The 21,940-nt window shown below is 40.1% G+C and overlaps 1 protein-coding gene across 1 annotated transcript in view; it reads right to left on the reverse strand.

Annotated features, from left to right (window-relative positions):
* Nucleotides 1-11,157: 11,157 nt before the first annotated feature.
* Nucleotides 11,158-21,940, reverse strand: part of tenm4 (teneurin transmembrane protein 4) — a 631,884-nt gene continuing 621,101 nt past the window's right edge. The window contains exon 30 of the mRNA XM_072263298.1: nucleotides 11,158-12,623. Within this exon, the coding sequence (XP_072119399.1) occupies nucleotides 11,865-12,623 (759 nt within the window). The 3' untranslated portion in view covers nucleotides 11,158-11,864. The remainder of the gene's footprint in view (nucleotides 12,624-21,940) is intronic.

Consider the following 21,940-nt stretch of genomic DNA (forward strand, 5'->3'; position numbering starts at 1 on the left):
AACCAGAGTTAAATCACATTTTGATCCAATATTTAGACTTGAATGTTTTAAAAAGTCTTGAATATTAAAATATTTATCAGACTATGAAGAAACCTTAAATAGGAAATAATTAAAAATAAAATAAAAATAACTAAAAATAATTTATCTAAATATCTAGTATCTACTATTTACCTACTTTCCTCGTAACTGTTCCTCTTCAGTAGAAGCACATTGAGCTACCTATCCTGCAGCAAGCAGACTCACCAATGTGTTAAGGAATTGCAGGAAGTTAATGTACTGCTGCTGACCTCTATGAGGCATCAGTAGTCTGAAAAACCTTGTACACATGTCTCAAATCTCCTGAATTTTACATTATGGTTTTGAAAAATATAGACTATTGCTTTTATAAGTAGTCTTTTATGCCCAGAGTGGTGGAGAGTAAAAGCAACTCCAGAAAAAAAAATAAGCGCGTTCAGGATTTGAGTGTGGTATCACAAATGTAGCTTTATAGCAATTTTGTACAACTGGGATTTCACATGCATAATAAAGGATTTCACATATACAATTATTCTAAACATACATTCTTGAATTTGCTTACTTTCCCACAGAGAAAAGCTGAGAAATGATCCTATCTGTAGCCAAAACATAGTAATTGCCTTGACAGCAAGTTCCAGTGCCTCAGATGATAGGATCAGTCTGATGTTGACAGCTCTGGCTAGCCTATGTGCAGTAGGAGCATTGTGATATTGGGAAAGGAAAATCCCCGTTCCCTTGACTTAATGAATTCCATTACTTAAACATTTTACCTGTAAAAATCAGTTGTTTTCTTCTGTGCTACAAGCAAATGGAGACCAGATGGTTTATTCTATTAGAGAATAATTTGTTTCCTCTGAGACCATGAAGTGAATCCACCTGAGACCTGCAGGATAAGTGTCTCATGTCTCAAGGACTATATGCAAATTTCCAATGAAGATAAATGTACAACATTAAAGTACCTTCAGTAAATAGGTTCAGCTCCAATTCACAATTCAATGTGTGGGCTACTGCATAAATAAAAACAAACAGCTGATGCAGCACTACATACCTACCCAAGGGCATATGTGCAAAAATCTTTATCCAACATTACTATCTCATCCTTTGATCTACCCTTTTTCAAAGTACCTTGGTTGACTTAAGTTTTGCACAGTCAGTACTGTAATTTTCTTTGAGTCATCATGCACAAATATCTGTCATCAGCATTGATAGTTTAGCAAGGACATTAATTGATACACATTGTCAGTTTTTAGTGCTAGTAATTGACTTGTGATTTCACTCTTCATTCTTCCTAACAACAATTTGCATTTATTTGGTGCCTTTGGTGTTCCAACTAGTAATAAATAAAACTTTGCATGGAGCTATAAGATGAAAGGTAAATTACCATGGAATGCCGAAAGAAGGAATATCTTAAAAGGGAGAAATAGAGGTAGAGAAATATTTTGTTGGGAATTTCTAAGGGTGGGACTTCAGCATCTGAAAATACAGTCGCCAAGAGTGGAACATTTACTTGTATAGATCGTCAAGAGAATTTAAGTGAACAATGATCTTTGTTGTGGGATTTAGCGAAGGGTTGGGATTATAAAACTGTAGATTTGGAAGTGTTAAACTATGGAAGGGTTTGAAATCAAATGAAAGGATGTTAGTTTGAAGGTTTTGCTAAAACCAATGCTGTTGTAAGTTATTAAAAGCCGGGATGGTTGATAAACAGTTTGGTCTGAACTGGTATACTGGTACCAGAGCTTTGGATAAGCTCAGTTTTACAGAGGATAGAAAAAAGCAGGATGTCCAAGAATGCATACGAATTGTCAAGCCTAAGACTAACTTACTTAGTAACTTATAAGAGATAGTTCCAGTGGCAGTTTAGCTGAGGAATTAGTGATATTAGGTATTGCTGCAGAAATAGAAATTGCCAATTTGATATAGGTCATTGATACAGTGTTATTTCAGGATAAATTCATAAACCATAGCCTATAAGACGTAAGAGCAGAACTAGGCTACTCGGCCCATTGAGTCTGCTCTGCCATTTGATCATAGTGTATGTATTATCCCTCTCAATCCCATTCTCCCTGTAACCTTTGACACCCTGACTAATCAAGAACATATTAACTCCCCTTTAAGTATCTTGAATGACTTGACCTCCACAGCCATGTGTGGCAATGAATTCCACAGATTCACCACCATCTGGCTAAAGGAATTCCTCCCCATTTCTTTTCTAAATGGACATCCCTCTACTCTGATGCTGTGTCCTCTGCTCCTAGTCCCCCCGCCCCTCCTTGTGAAACATCCTCTCCATATTCAATAGGTTTCAGTGAGATCTCCTCTCATCCTGCTAAAATCCATGCAAGTACAGGTCTAGAGTTATCAAACGCTTCTCATACGTTAACCCTTTCATTCAGGGAATTATTCTTGTGAACCTCTCCTGGACCCTCTCCAATGCCAGCACATCTTTTCTTAGATAAGGGGCCAAAACTGCTCACAATACTCCAAGTGCAGTCTGACCAATGCCTTATAAAGCCTCAGCATCACATCCTTGCTCTTAAATTCTAGTCCTCTTGAAAAGAATACTAACATTGCAGTTGTTTTCCTTACCAGTTTTAATCTGCAAGTTAACCTTTACGGAATTCTGCGTAAGGACTCCCAAGAGCCCTTGTTACTCTGATTTTTTAATTTTCCCCCAGTTTAGTAAAATAGTCAATGCCTTTATTCAGTCGCTCAAAGTGCATGCCCTTACACTTCCCTGCACTATATTCCATCTTCCACTTCTTTGCCCATCCAATCCAATCCAATCCTTCTGCAGACTCCCTGCTTCTTCACCTATCTTCATATTGTCTTCAAACTTGGTGATGAAGCCATCAATCCCATTATCCAAATAGATGACATAAAAACATAAGACCATAAGATATAGGTGCAGAATTAGGCCATTTGGTCCACTGAGTCTGCTCTGCCATTTCATCATGGCTGATCCAATTTTCCCCTCAGGTCCAGTCTCCTGCCTTCTCTCCATATCCCTTCATGTCCTGACTAATCAAGAATCTGCCAAACTCTGCCTTAAATCACAATAAAGGCCTTGCCTCCACAGCCGCCTGTGGCAATGAATTCCACAGATTCACCACTCCCTGACTAAAGAAATTCCTCTTCATCATTCTAAAAGGATGCCCCTCTATTCTGAGGCTGTTGTCTCTGGTCTTATACGCTCCCATCATAGGAAACATCCTCCTCACATCCACTCTATTGAGGCCTTTCACCATTCGATAGGTTTTAATGAGGTCACCTCTCATTCTTCTGAATTCTAGTGAGTACAGGCCCAGAGCCATCAAACACTCTGGAATCATTTTTGTGAACCTCCTTTGAACCCTCTCCAGTTTCAGCGCATAAACGTGAAAAGAAATGGTCCCAATACGAAACTCTGCGGAACACCACTAGTCACTGGCAGCCAACCAGCATAGGTGGCCTTTATTCCCACTCTTTGGCTCCTACCAGTCAGCCAATCTTCTGTATATATTAGTATCTTTCCTGCAATAGCATAGGCTCTTATCTTGTTCAGCAGTCTCATCTTTGACAGTCTCTTGTCAAAAGCCTTCTGAAAATCCAAGTAAACAACGTCCACTAACTCCCCTTTGTCCATCTTGTTTGTTATTTCCTCGAAGAATTCCAACAGATTTGTCAGGCAAGATTTTACCTTAAGGAAACCATGCTGACTTTGGCCTATTTGATCATGTGTCTCCAAGTAACCAAAACCTCATCCTTATTAATGGACTCCAACCACTTCCCAACTACTAAAGTCAGGCTAACTGTCTGGTAATTTCCTTCCTTTTGCCTCCCTCATGGAATGACATTTGCAATTTTCCAATCATCCAGAACGATTCCAAAATCTAGAAATTCTTGAAAGATCTTTACTAATGCCTCCACAATCTCTTTCAGAACCTTGGTCCATCTAGTCCAGTTGTCTTATCTACCTTCAGACCTTCTAGCCTCCTAAGCACCTTCTCCTTTGTAATACCAACTACACTCACTTCTGCCTGCTGACACTCTTAAATTCCAGGCATACTGCTTGTGCCTTTCACAGTGAAGACTGATGCAAAATATTAATGAAGTTCACCCATCATTTATTTGTTGCCTATTACTACCTCTCCAGGATTATTGTCCAGCGTCCAATATCCACTCTCACCATTCTTTTACTCTTTATGTATCTGAAAAACACTATTGGTTTCATATTATTGGCTAGCTTACCTTCAAATTTCATCTTTTAAGTAGCCTTCTGTTGGTTTTTAAAAGCTTCCCAATCCTCTAACTTCCCACTAATTAAAAACATTTTTTGCCCTCTCTTTTACTGTAATGCCATCCTTGACTTCCCTTGTCAGCTATGGTTGCCTCATCCTCCCTTTAGAGTACTTCTTCATCTTTGATAAGTATCTATCCGGTGCCTTCCGAATTGCCCCCAGAAACACCTGCCATTGTTATTCCCCCTTCCGATCAACTTTGGCCAGCTCCTCTCTTGTGCCCCTGTAATTCCCTTTACTCCATTGTAATACTGAAACATCTGACTTTGGCTTCACTTTCTCAAAATTCAAGGTGAATGCCATCATATTTTGATCACTGTCTCTTAAGGGTTCCTTTACCTTAAGCTTCCTAAATAAATCTGGTTCACCCAATCCAGAATTGTCTTTCCCCTTGTGGGCTCAACCACAAGATGCTCTAAAAAGCCAACTCGTAGGCATTCTACAAATACCCTCTTTTGGGATCCAGCACCAACTTGATTTTCCAAATCAATCTGCATATTGAAATCTCCAATTACTATCATAATATTGCCCTTTTACATGCCTTTTCTATCCCCCATTGTAATTTATATTCCACTGCTACTGTTCAGCAGTTTGTATATGACTCCATTCAGTGTCTTTTAACCCTTGAAATTTTTTAACTCTACCTACAGATTCTACATCTTCTGATCCTATGTCAACTTTCTAATGACTTGATTTCATTTTCTTACCAACAGAGCCACGCTACCCCATCTGCATACCTGCCTGTCTATGAATTTGTCATTTAGTCCTGACTCAGTGATGTCCATAACATCATACCTGCCAACTCAAACTGCACTACAAGATTATCTATCTTATTCTGTATACAGGTGCATTCAAATGCAACACCTTTAGTCCTGTATTCATCAGCCTTTTTGATTTTGCCCCCATGCTACACTTCAACTCATTCTACTGACTGCAATTTTGTCCTGTCATCTGCCAGTCCTTCCTCACATTCTCACTACACAATGCAGTGACCTGTAAACCAACTTTCCCATCCTCAGCTCTGTCACTCCAGTTCCCATCCCCCTGCCAAATTAGGGTAAACCAATAGCAAAATGTATGCAGAAAGTGGGACAGAATTGCTGATGGTGAACTGAATTGTGACTGGAACATAGGACATCTTTCACTGAGGAAATTGCTGCTAGTCCTGCTCTGTATGTTATCTGAGTTCTCTGAAAATTTAGAGGCACTGGAGAAATCATGAGAGATAGATGAGGTGGGTGAGATTGTGCTTTCCGATGACGCTCTTGAGGGCCTGCAAGCAGATAAGAAATCAAAGGGGGAATCCAAAGGCTACCAAGCAATTATAGGTTTAAAATGTTTTTCGGCAATTCTCTGGCTACAACTTGACAGATAAAGAATGGTACCAGGCAACTGCGGTCTTACCCAGCTGGATGAGACTGAACTGAATTGGGTAGTAGTTGGCCATTTCAAGATCTGCAGACTAGGTAAGAATGGCAAAGAGGGATACTTATTACTGTCACCATCCTCATTATTTATGTTTACACATTTTTAATTTATCCCATTTTACCAAACCTGCACACAATCACTTTATCCTGACTTCTACATTTGCTATTCCAAAGCAAACCAGTTTGATCTTAACTGGAAAAGTAATGGACATCCAAAATTATGATTTCTATGTCCCCACATACCTAACAAACATCCCATTTACCCAACAAACCTTCTCTTGCTGACCTATAATATCTTACAGTTAAACTTCAACTTGATTTTGAAATTGTCATTCGTGTTTTCGATTCCTTCCATGATGCTCCTGCCCCAACCGCTGTACTCTCTTCTTGCTCTACAACCTTCTGATTTTAAGTCTGCAAGGCTATAAGATCTTGGAGCAAAATTATGCTATTTGGCCCATCGAGTCTGTTTACTATTCGATCATGCTTGATTTATTTCCCCTCTCAACCCCATTCTCCTGCCTTCTCCCTGTAACATCTAATGTCCTTACTAATCAAGAACTTATCAACTTCTGCTTTAAATATATCCCATGACATGGCCTCCACAGCCATCTATGGCAACAAATTCCTCAGATTCACCACCCTCTGACTAAAAATTCCTCCTCATATGTGTTCCAATAGGACATCCTTGTATTCTGAGATTGGTTTTAGGATCTCCCACTATTGGAAATATACTCTCCACATTTGCTCTATTCTAGGCTTTTCAATAAGCCCACTGGTCCAAATATGCTGAGCTGGTGACCTCAAATTCTTCAGTTTCAAGGTGTAGTGGTCAATGTCTATTGTGGTCAGCTTCTTCCACTTGCTCTGATGCATGCATTCAGCAGATTCTTGTTTGTTTTACATTTTGATAATGCCCACATTTAATTGCTCCAGTATTAGCAGCTGTACTTCCAGTTAACTGAGCCATAAGCATTTAAGTCCTACCCAAACAATTCCTTTGGTCTACCTTTTTGGACGATGCTTTTGAATATTACTTTTGTTCATCTGGCCTGATATTTCATTACGTAGCTTAGTGTCAATTTTATTTGATTATTCTCCTTAAAATCACTAAGGATATTTGACTATGCTAAAGGTGATATGTAAATACAAGTTTTTATAATTTTATTTCAATGTTTCAAAGTACTAGAGGGGATGCAATATTGGATCTCCTGTTAGGTAACGAATTAGGGCAAGTGACAGAAGTCTGTGTAGGGGAGCGCTTTGGTTCCAGTGATCATAACACCATTAGTTTCAATTTGATCATGGACAAGGATAGATCTGGTCCTAGGGTTGAGGTTCTGAACTAGAAGAAGGCCAAATTTGAAGAAATGAGAAAGGATCTAAAAAGCGTGGATTGGGACAGGTTGTTCTCTGGCAAAGATGTGATTGGTAGGTGGGAAGCCTTCAAAGGGGAAATTTTGAGAGTGCAGAGTTTGTATGTTCCTCTCAGGATTAAAGGCAAATTGAATAGGAATAAGGAACCTTGGTTCTCAAGGGATATTGCAACTCTGATAAAGAAGAAGAGGGAGTTGTATGAAATGTATAGGAAGCAGGGGGTAAATCAGATGCTTGAGGAGTATAAGAAGTGCAAGAAAATACTTAAGAAAGAAATCAGGAGGGCTAAAAGAAGACATGAGGTTGCCTTGGCAGTCAAAGTGAAGGATAATCCAAAGAGCTTTTACAAGTATATTAAGAGCAAAAAGATTGTAAGGGATAAAATTGGTCCTCTTGAAGATCAGAGTAGTCGGCTTTGTGCGGAACCAAAGGAAATGGGGAATATCTTAAATAGGTTTTTTGCGTCTGTATTTACTAAGGAAGCTGGCATGAAATCCATGGAATTGAGGGAATCAAGTAGTGAGACCATGGAAACTGTACAGATTGAAAAGGAGGAGGTGCTTGCTGTCTTGAGGAAAATTAAAGTGGATAAATCCCCGGGACCTGACAGAGTGTTCCCTCGGACCTTGAAGGAGACTAGTGTTGAAATTGCGGGGGCCCTGGCAGAAATATTTAAAATGTCGCTGTCTATGGGTGAAGTGCCGGAGGATTGGAGAGTGGCTCATGTTGTTCCATTGTTTAAAAAAGGATCGAAAAGTAATCCGGGAAATTATAGGCCGGTGAGTTTAACGTCAGTAGTAGGTAAGTTATTGGAGGGAGTACTAAGAGACAGAATCTACAAGCATTTGGATAGACAGGGGCTTATTAGGGAGAGTCAACATGGCTTTGTGCGTGGTAGGTCATGTTTGACCAATCTGTTGGAGTTTTTCGAGGAGGTTACCAGGAAAGTGGATGAAGGGAAGGCAGTGGATATTGTCTACATGGACTTCAGTAAGGCCTTTGACAAGGTCCCGCATGAGAGGTTAGTTAGGAAAATTCAGTCGCTAGGTATACATGGAGAGGTGGTAAATTGGATTAGACATTGGCTCGATGGAAGAAGCCAGAGAGTGGTGGTAGAGAATTGCTTCTCTGAGTGGAGGCCTGTGACTAGTGGTGTGCCACAGGGATCAGTGCTGGGTCCATTGTTATTTGTCATCTATATCAATGATCTGGATGATAATGTGGTAAATTGGATCAGCAAGTTTGCTGATGATACAAAGATTGGAGGTGTAGTAGACAGTGAGGAAGGTTTTCAGAGCCTGCAGAGGGACTTGGACCATCTGGAAAAATGGGCTGAAAAATGGCAGATGGAGTTTAATACTGACAAGTGTGAGGTATTGCACGTTGGAAGGACAAACCAAGGTTGAACATACAGGGTTAATGGTAAGGCACTGAGGAGTGCAGTGGAACAGAGGGATCTGGGAATACAGATACAAAATTCCCTAAAAGTGTCATCACAGGTAGATAGGGTCGTAAAGAGAGCTTTTGGTATTAATTGAAGTATTGAGTATAAGAGCTGGAATGTTATGATGAGGTTGTATAAGGCATTGGTGAGGCCGAATCTGGAGTATTGTGTTCAGTTTTGGTCACCAAATTACAGGAAGGATATAAATAAGATTGAAAGAGTGCAGAGAAGGTTTACAAGGATGTTGCTGGGACTTGAGAAACTCAGTTACAGAGAAAGGTTGAATAAGTTAGGACATTATTCCCTGGAGCGTAGAAGGATGAGGGGAGATTTGATAGAGGTATATAAAATTATGATGGGTATAGATAGAGTCAATGCAAGCAGGCTTTTTCCACTGAGGCAAGGGGAGAAAAAATCCAGAGGACATGGGTTAAGGGTGAGGTGGGAAAAGTTTAAAGGGAACATTAGAGGGGGCTTCTGCACACAGAGAGTGGTGGGAGTATGGAATGAGCTGCCAGACGAGGTGGTAAATGCGGGTTCTTTTTTAACATTTAAGAATAAATTGGACAGATACATGGATGGGAGGTGTGTGGAGGGATATGGTCCGTGTGCAGGTCAGTGGGACTAGGCAGAAAATGGTTCGGCACAGCCAAGAAGGGCCAAAAGGCCTGTTTCGGTGCTGTAGCTTCTATGGTTCTATGGTACACACAACTCCCATATGAGAAGGATAACTAATGATCAGCACAAATTTTAAAGATGTTAGCTTCCAGAGTCAATGAACTCAAATGATTTCCATTTTCCCTGGCTTAATTTTATGCTGAATTACTTCTGATTATTAAAACTAGGTACTTAGTTCCCGAATTATCACATAGCTGCTGAAAACAATCATTTAATTTTTTTTACCTGTCCCTTGACACATTTTTCACAGCGCCTCTTCTATCCATTTAGTTCCAGTTAGGACACCTCAAGAGAACACTCTTTCTCATTTTACTTGCTGAAAATTAAGTTGCATGCATATATTTTTTCAAAGCATTTGATTTGTATACTTAGTCATTGTAAGTGAGTCAGTCTTCGTTTGATTTTTGGAATTCTGGCTCTACCAACAACTCAATCCTAGAGACACCTACTTAAATAAGCACACCCTTAAGCATATCATGATCATATCCTCTGTCAAAATTTCTTGTTACTTTATGAGATATCTCCTAACCATAACATGAAGCTAGGTGATGATTGCCACATCGGTACTTCATGGGGAGAAGTCATTCCATGTAAAACACATTATTTTTCCATGAATATTTAATACAATCTGGGTAATATATTCAAGGCAGAAATCTGTGTCATCTGTGTTAGAATGCTAATGATTTAATATTGAATTTTCAACTTAACCACATAATAAGTAGACTTGGACACTAAAGGAGCATATTTACACCCCAGATGAATTCCTCGGACTTATTATTTTGGGGAGGCACTGATTATCCGATAAACCCTACAACATGATATGAAACTCAGGAGTAGTTGTTACTCAGTGATTAGTTGAACACAGTCAACAGTATTCATACTTCCTTGAAGGAGATGCAAATGTCACTGCACATATACAGGGAAATAGAAGATATTAAAGGTATTACACTAAATTTAAATAAAATGTTCTCTGGAATTATTTTGAAAGGAGATTTTCTTTAAAACTATCAAACAGCTTTTTTTCAGACACATGTTAAGTGTTAACTATTAGTTCATTTCATTTTATGTATTGGATTACGGTAAAAAATACAAAGATTAACCCCCCACTGTATGCTAACAGCTGTTTTTATTTGTTGTGTACACTATATGATTCACTTTTTAACAGGAGACATTAAATTTGCTGGACTGGGTGTTCTTACGGTCTAAAAATGATTGCAGTATGTTATACAAAATGCATAAAAATATAAAAGAACACAAAAATAGGAGTTGGTCGATATTATAAATTTGGGGGATTCATATAATATTTCCATTTAACAGCATATTACAGCATTTATGTTACTTCAACTTTCAAATAAACAAATATAAAAATCTGCCCAAATAAGTCACCATATCTTAACAGTAAATGATTGTGATACTTGAGTTGCACAGTAACAAAGCAATAATCATGTAAATGCTCCTCCTAAGGTCAAAACACATAGGGTCACAATAACAATATCATGAGATATTAATATTGTGATACACATATGCCTATAAATACACACATACCTACATTGTCCAATCCCAAAACACACATTAGACCAATTCAAAGAACATTAAACATTTACTTGAAACCCAAAGAATGGAAACACAACTTAGCAGTCCATAATTTGTGTTAATCGGGCATTTAAACGGGTTCAGTTGGAGATAGGAATTAATGATTTTTGCTGCAAGTTACATTTATGTTGGTTCAGCAACAAGTGAGAATTTTATTTTATATGGTATCACCCAATTATATTGTGATTAAAATTAAATAACAAATTGGGTTTAAAAATAAATGATTAAGCAAAGGAACAGGGTATCCTTTAACTTTTAATAAAAAAATCAAACTTTAAAGGAGTTAAATTAAACTTAAACCAACTATAGGAAAGAAACATAAGCAAGAAAAGCAGTCCCAGATAATTAAAACACAACTCCAAACTAAAATATTTCCAATCTCTCAATTTACCTATGATATGACTTCTGATTGAAATCAGTAAAAAAAAAATCAAAACACAAAATAACTTTTTTTATTTTCCACTGAAGTCTACTCAGAGTCACGGTTGCATTTCTAGAAGTTATCTACATTTGCATTTATATACAGCCTTGCTTATTTACACAATCAGAATACTGTGTTAGAAACACAAGGGTTGAGATTTGTCTCCATTTCACATCAGAACCTTGGGAAAGTTCTCACGCAAGTCGTTAATTTCTTTGTTGATATAAAATGCAGTTGTAGTCCATTGCTGCATCAAAATACACCTCATAAGGAGTCCCAAAGAATTAACAAAAGAGGTCTGTAATAATCCTTTGAATGGACAGTGAGAGAGCATATTCCCTTACTGGTAATGCATCCTGCACTCTTGGTTCTGACTCTGAACTGTAAACCAATAGTTCACAGTTGGAAAAATTGTTAGAAAATAGCAAATATTTACTGTAATCACACTACTGCAAAATACTTTTTGCTCAATGCAAAATGTGTGAAGACAAAAAAAGAGGAAAAAAACTCAGCACATTGCAAGGATTACAATGCAACAGTTTTAAAAAATAATTGTAACAACACAGCCTGAAAAATGGCCACATAAGCAGCTGTCTTTGGCAAAGTGGTTGGCACATAGTCCTTTACTGTTACCTCTTGCCCATTTCACTCTGTCTCATGAAATGGATATTATTTACATTGTCTGACAATTCAGGATATTGCTCAACAGTTTTTATAAAATAGCCGTCGTAGCCTTGCACTCTGCCAGTGATCAACAGCTGCTGTTTTTCTCCCTCGGTCCATGAGCGAATTCCCTCCTCTCCATCCTGTAACCTTTGCCTTTCTCTAGTCCAGGCGGCTGCTACAGCCCGCATCCTAGCCAGCTCCAAGACACGAGCTTTCTCTTCATCCAAGGTTGTCCCATATCGTGTGTTTAAACACAACAGACCATACTGAAGTTTAATATCAGTGTATCTTCTAGTCCTTCCATTCAGTACAGTATTAATTTGAGACACAGTAACATTAATACCATTCTCCAGGGTTCGCCTTCCACCAGTAAGGCCCAAGATAGTGAGATCCTTTTCTGCAGACCCCATTTTGATGAAATAATGTGTGTCTACTCCATCAATGGTGAAGTGGATATTTTCCAGGTAAAAGGCATTATTTAAAATTGCAGCAACTCTCCTTCCATCTTCATTGGCAACACTAATGATATCTGTGCTTACTCTGCCTCCTCGAACAGCGAATTTCACTCCTTTGCCAAAGATTGAACCGCCTGTTGCAAATTTTTTCATACGTGCTTTTGGCTGACAGCCAATTCCACTTCCTCCATAAATCTGTCCAAAATGTTCTAGCGTAACAAAGGCTTTGAGCTGTTTCTGAACAACACACTGGACTCCTAAAATGGACTAATAAAAGGAGAAAACATTAATGGTCATCCTTACAGGAAAAAGTGATGTTATTCATAACACTGAACAAAGTCTTAATTTTGAATTTTTCTAATGATCCAGTGAATTGTTTCTTTATATTTCAATGGAAAACATTTGGATAAACCTGTTTGTAATTTTACTGATTACCACATATTTTGCAAAAGTAATGTAAAGATACTGTACTTGAAATTAATTTCAAAACATCTGAACAATTTTCAATGATAAGTCGTGTTTTTTTAAGTAGTTAAAAAATTACCATTTTACTTTTGGATCATTCTGATATATACAGCAACAGATGAGCCAAAGCAATAGAAATAGTTCTGGGTTGTCTTTTAGGTTGCTTGGGGACAGTAAATGGATCAATAGATTTATTGGTTTTGTTTTTAATTAAAACTGTAACCAGCTTAACCATGTATTTCAATGCATTCGAACAAGAAGATATTTTTGAGAAAATACTTTTGTGACTTTTATTTGAGAATATGATTGCTTTAATGATGAACTGAAATGACAGGAATTTCTTTATTTCTCTCATGAAACAAATAAAAGAAAAATGTTCACAAACAGTATTTAATGCCCGTCAAGTTTTGACTTCGGTCTATTAATTCTTTAACCAAAGAAATGTAAGTTATGTATAAAGATGCTGGACAATGAGTGATAGAAACCTGTTTATAGAACATAGAAAACCTACAGTACAATACAGGCCCTTTGGCCCACAAAGCTGTGCCGAACATGTCCTTACTTTGGAACTAGCTAGGTTTACCCATAGCCCTCTATTTTTATAAGCTCCATGTACATATCCAGGAGTCTCTTAAAGGACCCTATCATTTCCACCTCCAGCACCGCTGCTGGCAGCCCATTCCACACACTCACCACTCTCTATGTAAAAAAACCTACCCCTGACATCTCCTCTGTACCTACTTCCAAGCACTATCCACACGGTCCATGCCTATCATTATCTTATACGCCTCTATCAGGTCACCTCTCATCCTCCATCGCCCCAAGGAGAAAAGTCCGAGTTCACTCAACCTATTCTCATAAGGCATGCTCCCCAATACAGGCAACATCCTTGTAAATCTCTTCTACACCCTTTCTATGGTCTCCACGTCCTTCCTGTAGTGAGGCAACCAGAATTGAGCACAGTACTCCAAGTGGGGTCTGACTAGGGTCCTATATAGCTGTAACATTGCCTCTCAGCTCTTAAACTCAATCCCCGGTTAATGATGGCCAGTACACCGTATGCCTTCTTAACCACAGAGTCAACTTGCGTAGCAGCTTTGAGTGTCCTATGGACTCAGACCCCAAGATCCCTCTGACCCTCCACACTGCCAAGAGTCTTACCATTAATACTATATTCTGCCATCATATTTGACCTACCAAAATGAACCACCTCACACTTACCTGGGTTGAACTCCATCTGCTACGTCTCAGCCCAGTTTTGCACCCTATCAATGTCCCACTGTAACCTCTGACAGCCCTCCATACTACCCACAACACCCCCAACCTTTGTGTCATCAGCAAATTTACTAACCCATCCCTCCACTTCCTCATCCAGGTCATTTATAAAAATCACGAAGAGTAGCGGTCCCAGAACTGATCTCTGAGACACACCACTGGTCACCAACCTCCATGAAGAATATGACCCATCTACAACCACTCCTGTAATATTGAAAGAGAGAAAAAATTCAATCAGGCTCGTAAGGCACGACTTGTCTTTGACATAGCCACTATGACTATTCCTGATCATATTATGCCTTTTCAAATGTTCATAAATCCTGCCTCTCAGGATCTTCTCCATCAACTTACCAACCACTGAAGTAAAACTCACTGGTCTATAATCCCTTGGGCTATCTCTACTCCCTTTCTTGAATAAGGGAACAACATCCGCAACCTTCCAATCCTCCGGAACCTCTCCCATCCTCATTGATAATGCAAAGATCATCGACAGAGGCTCAGCAATCTCCTCCCTTGCCTCTCACAGTAGCCTGGGGTACATCACATCTGGTGTCTGTGACTTATCCAACTTGATGCATTCCAAAAGATCCAGCACACCCTCTTCCATGTACATGCTCAAGCTTTTCAGTGTGCTGCAAGTCATTCCTACAATCGCCAAGGTCCTTTTCCATAATGAATACTGAAGCAAAGTATTCATTAAGTACCTCTGCTATCTCCTCCGGTTCCATACATGCTTTTCCACTGTCGCATTTGATTGGTCCTATTCTCTCATGTAATATCCTCTTGCTCTTCACGTACTTGCAGAATGCCTTGGGGTTTTCCTTAATCCTGTCCGCCAAGGCCTTCTCATGGCTCCTTCTGGATCTCCCAATTTCATTCTTAAGCTCCTTCCTGCTAGCCTTATAATCTTCTAGATCTCTATCATTAGCTAGTTTTTGAACCTTTTGTAAGCTCTTCTTCTTGATTGGATTTACAGCAGCCTTTGTACACCACAGTTCCTGTTCCCTACCACCCTATCCCTGTCTCATTGGAATGTACCTATGCAAAACCCCACGCAAACATCCCCTGAGCATTTACCACATTTCTTCTGTACATTTCCCTGAGAACATCTGTTTCCAATTTATGCTTCCAAGTTCCTGCCTGATAGCCTCATATTTCCCATTACTCCAATTAAATGCTTTTCTAACTTGTCTGTTCCTATCCCTCTCCAATGCTATGGTAAAGGAGGTAGAATTGTGATCACTATCTCCAAAATGCACTCCCACTGAGAGACCTGGCACCTGACCAGGTTCATTTCCCAATACCAGATCAAGTACAGCCTCTCCTCTTGGACATCAACTTTTCTTAAAACTGTAATCTCCCTTGCTTGGTTACATTCTGGTACATTGTTGAGCACTTTCCAAGATCTTGACATCTTTCCTAATCCACTATACTCAGCTGAGGCCTAACGAGTGCTTTATCAATATCAGTTGTGACATTTATCATGCCATCTACTACACCTGAATGTTCTATGCTCATAAAAATTCTTAAGTACCCAACCTACCACTGATTCTTGGGGATCACTGCTGTAAACCTTTAAAAATAAAACCCTCCACCCTCTCCTCCTTGTTGCTAAACCAAATTTACATCTATGCCACTATTTACTCCATTCTATTAGTTTCATTTTCTTAACCAGCCTCCCGTGATGTTGCTCTGTTCGTATTTGCCACAGATATTAGTTTATTTCTCTGTTACTCCATCAACTGAAATTCCCATTGCAATTTGCCTTCAACAATGGTTGTAGAACAGTCTCAATATAATTAAGACCAAGTTCTAATTCTGTTACTTTCTTGCTATTTAAAGCAACTTGTGCTGCTTGCACGGACAGAATACCTGAATGGTTTCCATTAATGGAAAGGTTTCCAGTACATCAATGTTCAAATATTTGTGGATCAGAAGTACTTCCTCCTGTTTAGAGCCATGTGACCAGGAAATGCACTTAACAGCTCTATCCTTAGGGAGAATACACTGCCAACATTTTCAGTTGAGGTCTGAATCCTGGAGGCAAGGTTTGCTCTCTACTTCCTTGGCCCCTCATACTCATGTGGTTGCTATCCATAGCAACCAAGTACCGACTCAACTAGATCCACACATCATTCTTGAAAATTCCATTGGTCTTATTAAAGTGTGCTCCCATTGCCTGCATCATTTCTGGGGTATTCTGTAATATACACTCCATTGTGGTATCCTGCATGCCCCACAACTTAGAGCAATGGAAGCAAAGAACACCCAGAAACAGAGGGTTTGAGGTACAGCCTGAACAGCAACAGAAGCAAGGAGTGCAGACTATTGACAGAATGGACCTGAAAAGGATTTTTCCAATAGGAGGGTTTTGGACCAGAGGGCACAGTCTCAGAATATAAGGACATCCCTTTAGAACAGAGATGAGGAGGAAATTCTTTAGCTAGAGGGTCGTGGATCTGTGGAATTCATTGCCAGAGATGCTTGTGGAGGCCAAGTCATATTTGCAGTGGAGGATCATAGGTTTTTGATTAGTAAGTGTGTCAAAGTTTATGGGAAGCAGGCAGGAGAATTGGGTTCAGAGAGGTAATAAATTGAGTGGCCATGATCGAGTGGCGGAGCAGATAAGTCAAATGGCCTAATTCAGCTCCTATGTCTTTTGGTCTTATGGTCAAGCAAGCCTATGTGGTGGAAGCCCCAAACAAATGTTAACATTTATTTCCTATCACAAACAAGAGAAAACATGCAGATGCTAGAAATCCAAACAGTACACACAAAGTGCTGGAGGAACTCAGCAGGTCAGGCAGCACCTAGGAAAAGAGCACAGTCGACATTTCAGGCCGAAATCCTTCAGCAGGACTGGAGAAAAAAAGCTGAGGAGTAGATTTAAAAGGTGGGGGGAAGGGGAGAGAGAAACACAAGGTGATCGGTAAAACCTGGAGGGGGAGGGATGAAGTAAAGAGCTGGGATGTTGATTGGTGGAAGAGACAGAAGGCCATGGAAGAAAGAAAAGGGGGGAGGAGCACCAGAAGGAGGCGATGGGCAGGCAAAGAGATAAGGTGAGACAGGGAAAAGGGAACCCTTCAGCAGGACTGGAGAAAAAAGCACACTCTAGTTGGGTGGAGGAAGAAGACATTGCCAGCAAGGGGGTGTGATTCTCCTGCAAAAGGAAACTGTTACAAAGAACCTGCAAAATATGAGTCACCAATGTGAACTAAATAACTTTCTTTACACCACTAATCTTCCAGGATTCCATGATGCACAGTAATCTCACATGCCTTTCTTTGTGTTCAGTCATTTAGTCGAGTCAGACTCGATCTGACCTAATATACCAGAGGGTTTTTGGAGGTAGATTGCCAGGCCTTTCTTCTGTGCAGATACTGCAGCTGCCTAGGTCGGGACCTGGCTGGGTTTGAACTCAAGACCGTCTGCCTTGAAGTCCAGTGCTGATGCCACTATAGCACCAACCCTTGCTTATAATACATCCATGGATTTTCCCTAATCCTATGATTTAAGTGGGTATCTTAACTGTATGGCACAGAGGTGCAGCTAATAATAGTTGCTGTCTATCAGAGGTATGTACAGCTAGTATCCTTTTGCAGGGTCAAAATGTTTAATACTAGAAGGCGTGCATTTAAGGCGAGAGGGGGAATTTCAGAAGAGAAGTGAGGCATAACTTCCCCCCCACAGAGTGTAGTGGGTGCCTGGAATATGCTGCCAGGCGTAGTTGCGCAGAAAAATATGATGGAGGCATTTAGGAGGCTCAGAGATAAGTACATGAATTTGCGGAGAACAGAAGGAAATGGACCATGTGCAGACAGAAGGGATTAGCTTAATTAGGAGTCATTTGCTAATTAGTTTGGCACAACATCATGGCGCAAAGGGCCTGTTGCTGTGCTGTACTGTTCTGTTTTCTGTGCTGTACCACCTATGTTCTCATAGCTCCAGAGACCCGTGTGGAGTGCTGACCTGCCTGGGCTCTGTCTGTGCAGTCTTCACATGTTCTCCATGTGACCATGAGGTTTCCATGGGTAGTCTGGTTTCTGCCCACATCCCAACGATGTGTAGGTTGAGAGGCTGATTGCCCTCTGCAAATCCATATACTACTAAAACTCTCATGCTCTGTCTATCTGTTTGTGATATCCAATTAGCACAAACGGTGCATTACAGCGGCACTATTTTCGGGTCAATCAAATTAAAATGCGCTAACTTACAGAATCCAGGCAAGGTTCAGGGTTATATATTCGTATAAAATTGCTCATTCACAAAAATCAACAGGCTCCCTTTTAACCCAAGAGCCGATCCGCCATCATGGAAATCGGGATGTGACAGCCCGATGCATGCGCACGGCCAGCCTCAGCAGGGACACCTACCAGAGCAAAAGGGCAGGGCAGCTCTATTTCCAGGGGTTACATTCTGCTAATCACCATCAGCATGTGCAGGATTGGGACAGATCTAACTGCCACCCATCAATAAGAGATGATTAAATCTTATTGTAATGACGTACTTCGAGACACCCATAAAACCTTTTGCTGCAGTCAAAGGACAGCGGTGACTATATCACATCCATTTAGGAGAGCGCCAACCACATCATCAAGAATAATCAGCATCCTTTGGTGTTACTGCTTCATATCTTCTATCCAGCATTAGGGTAAAAAAAAATGGTCAACCTAATTATGCTGCGTGGAAAGGGAAGGGGGACATTATGGTCAAGAGATGACGCCAAATGTTGTTGGGAAGCGGCAAGGAGAGGGAGAGAACAAGAATCGGATGAGGCCAGGGCCGCATGACTCCAGGATCAAAGAGTCAGGACAAAAAAAGATGAGAGAAGAAGAGATAGAGGAGGAGAGGCATGCACGTCTCCAGGATCAGAGACAAGCAACAAACAGCAGAAGAGATGAAGAGACAGGGGATGAAAGGACTGCATGTCTCCAGAATGATGAGAGGCACGAGGGTGGCAGATAAACCAGAAATGATGCCATCAAAAGTGTCATTCATTAAATGAGGAGGAGCTATATTTGCTTTGCTATGCATCATTTTTCTTTAATAAACTGAGGTTTTCTACTTCAGTCTCCAAAGCAAAGCGATACCAATAGCATTCAGAAAAATTTAGTGTTCATTCTGGTCACATCAGACTGCACTACCCTTCTCTCAAAGGGTGCCCCACAGGTTACCCCATTGTCTAGTTACCTCTAAAGTGTAGGTAAAGGGGATAATTAGAGTGGGGGCAGTGGAGGTAAGGGTGTTGTGTTAAGATGATGAGAATATTTTCTGATGTTTTAACTAGTTTATGGAATTTTGGAGAGGTCAAAATGTTAGAGAATGAACAATGTTGAGCAGGTATTTATTCCCATCTTCCTCAGTGCTGAACATAAAATGCAATGTAAGAGCGGAATAGGGAATAAGATCCATGAGATTACACTCTACTTGACATTGGAAGGTTTATGCAATGATTATTGGAATATTTATCCATCTCCTTCCCATTGTTTGGAACTTCATAAAGAGCTTCCAGCAAGGTAACAAAAATGTCAGTGGCAAGGCCAGTAACATAGCAACTGAGCAAAGCAGGCTTTATCCCTTGTATCATAACCCTTTTTGCCTTGAGCCTTCCAGGAGAAAGGCCAGGAGAAGTGTCCTTCAGAATGTAGAGCCATTTCACCTGGTGTCATTGCTATTGGATTATTATTGTCACATATACAATGAAAAGCTTGTCTTGCATACTGTTCATACAGATCAATTCCTTACATAGTGCACTGAGGTAGTACAAGGTAAAGCAATAACAGAATGCGAATAACATACAAGAGCTACAGACAAAGTACAGTGTAGGTAGAGAATAAGATGCAAGGCCATAATGAGGTAGATTGTGAGGTCACAAGTCTATCTTATTATACCAGGGAACCATTCAACAAGTCTGGTAACAGCAGGGCAGAAACTGTCCTTGACTCTAATGGTACATGCTTTCAGACTTTTGTATCTTCTGTCTGAAGGGAGAAGAGAGAATGTCTGGGGCGGGTGTCATCTTTAGTTCTGCCAGCTGCTTTACTGAGGCAGAAAGAACCTTAGACAGAGTCATGGCAGAGACTGGCTTCTGTGATTTGCTGAGCAGTTTCCACAACTCTTTGCAGTTTCTTTGTGTCATAGGCAGAGCAGTTGCCTTACCAAGCTGTAAGGCAATCAGATAAAGACGTTTTCTATGGTGCATCAATAAAATTGTTTAGGGTCGACGGGGACATGCCAAATTTTTTTAGCCTCCTGAAGAAGTAAAAGCATTGGTGAGCTTTCATGACTGTTGCACCTACGTGGTTGGATCAGGACAGGGTATTGGAGATGTTCATTCGTAGGAACTTGAAGCCCTCTTGATCTCAGCACCGTTGATGTAAACAGAAGCATGTACACCACCCCCTCCTGAAGTCAATGACCAGCTCTTTATTTTGCTGACACCGAAGGAAAGGTTGAACAGAAAGGATGAGCAGAGGAACTGTTGAGGTAGAGTACTCCACCTGCTCTGTTTCACCTTTATAAAATATTTGGAATACAAAGTTTTTTTGGATGCATTTGTAAATAAATGTGCAACTAGAGACACAACCAATAATTATCGACAAAGCAAAAGTGGATAAAGGAACTGTAGTGCCCAAGAAGTCGCTTCTTGTTGAACAAGTAATCAACTAAACTCTCAGTTGTAGCTAAATTGCTTAAGTGAGAAATATTGAATTTAAATGTTAAAAGAGCGTTCTGAAAAAACCTGAGTTATAACGGCATTATATCAGATTGACTGCACTCAGGTGCACCACTATTGCATTATAAAATATCAATGAATTGGCCTCTAATTAACTGGACTGTGTTTTTAGCAGCAGGAACAGTCAATATCATTTTCAGCTGCCTGGCATGAATGATTTCCTGATGAGAGCTCAAGCTCGTAAAGCAATGTTGTTTTAAAAGGAATTTGCCAGGGTATCCCAACAGAGCTGGAAGCCCAAGAGAGACAAGAATTTTTTTACTCATTTATAGATGGAAGTCACTGGGGTGGACGTGCATCTTCACCAGCTGGGTAGCAATCTGATGGGGCAGATTGGATGGGCTTGGGGGAAAAAAACCATTGCAAGTTAATTCAATTAAAAAATCTGAAAACTGGACATGTTCTAAGAAGAGTGGCAGTCAGTCTCAACAGAATGCAATCTAATTAGGTTTGATAGTTTAATGGCAAATAAGCTGTTTTATCTTGATCTTTATCACTTGTAGATGCAATTGCTGCAAATGTCATTGTTACTCTACTGGTAAGTCAATGATCATTAGACTAGACTAATTTGATGATGAAAGATAAATTGTATGATGTTGGTTGAATCCTTTGCAAGGGAATGCAGACAAACAGATGCAGAAATAAGATAAGGCACAATGAGGGGAACGCTGCAATGCTGGAGGATCTCAGCAAGTCAGGCAGCATCTGTGGAGGGAAATGAATCATCGTCATTTTGGGTTGAGATCCTTCATCTGGAGGAGAATGAAGATGATGACCATTTCTTTGGCAATATTGGCTGGGGGAAAACATTGCTCACATGTCATGTGAAACAATCTGGGCTTCATATAGGACCACAATAAGCTGAATTGCATCTGAACAGGTGTTCAAGGGTCCAGATCCAATGACAGCATTTTGGTTGATGTACTACTCTTCCAGGAAACAGCAAATTCTGGAAAATCTCAGTCGGTAAAGATCATAAGACATAGGAGCAGAATTAGGCCATTCAGCCCATCAGGTATGTTCTGCCATTCCATCATAGCTGATTTATTATCCCTCCCAACACCATTCTCATGCTTTTTCCTCATAATCTTTAACACCCTGAAAATCC

This window comes from Mobula birostris, chromosome 7 (assembly GCF_030028105.1).
Source record: "Mobula birostris isolate sMobBir1 chromosome 7, sMobBir1.hap1, whole genome shotgun sequence".
NCBI classification, from domain to species: Eukaryota; Metazoa; Chordata; class Chondrichthyes; order Myliobatiformes; family Myliobatidae; genus Mobula; species Mobula birostris.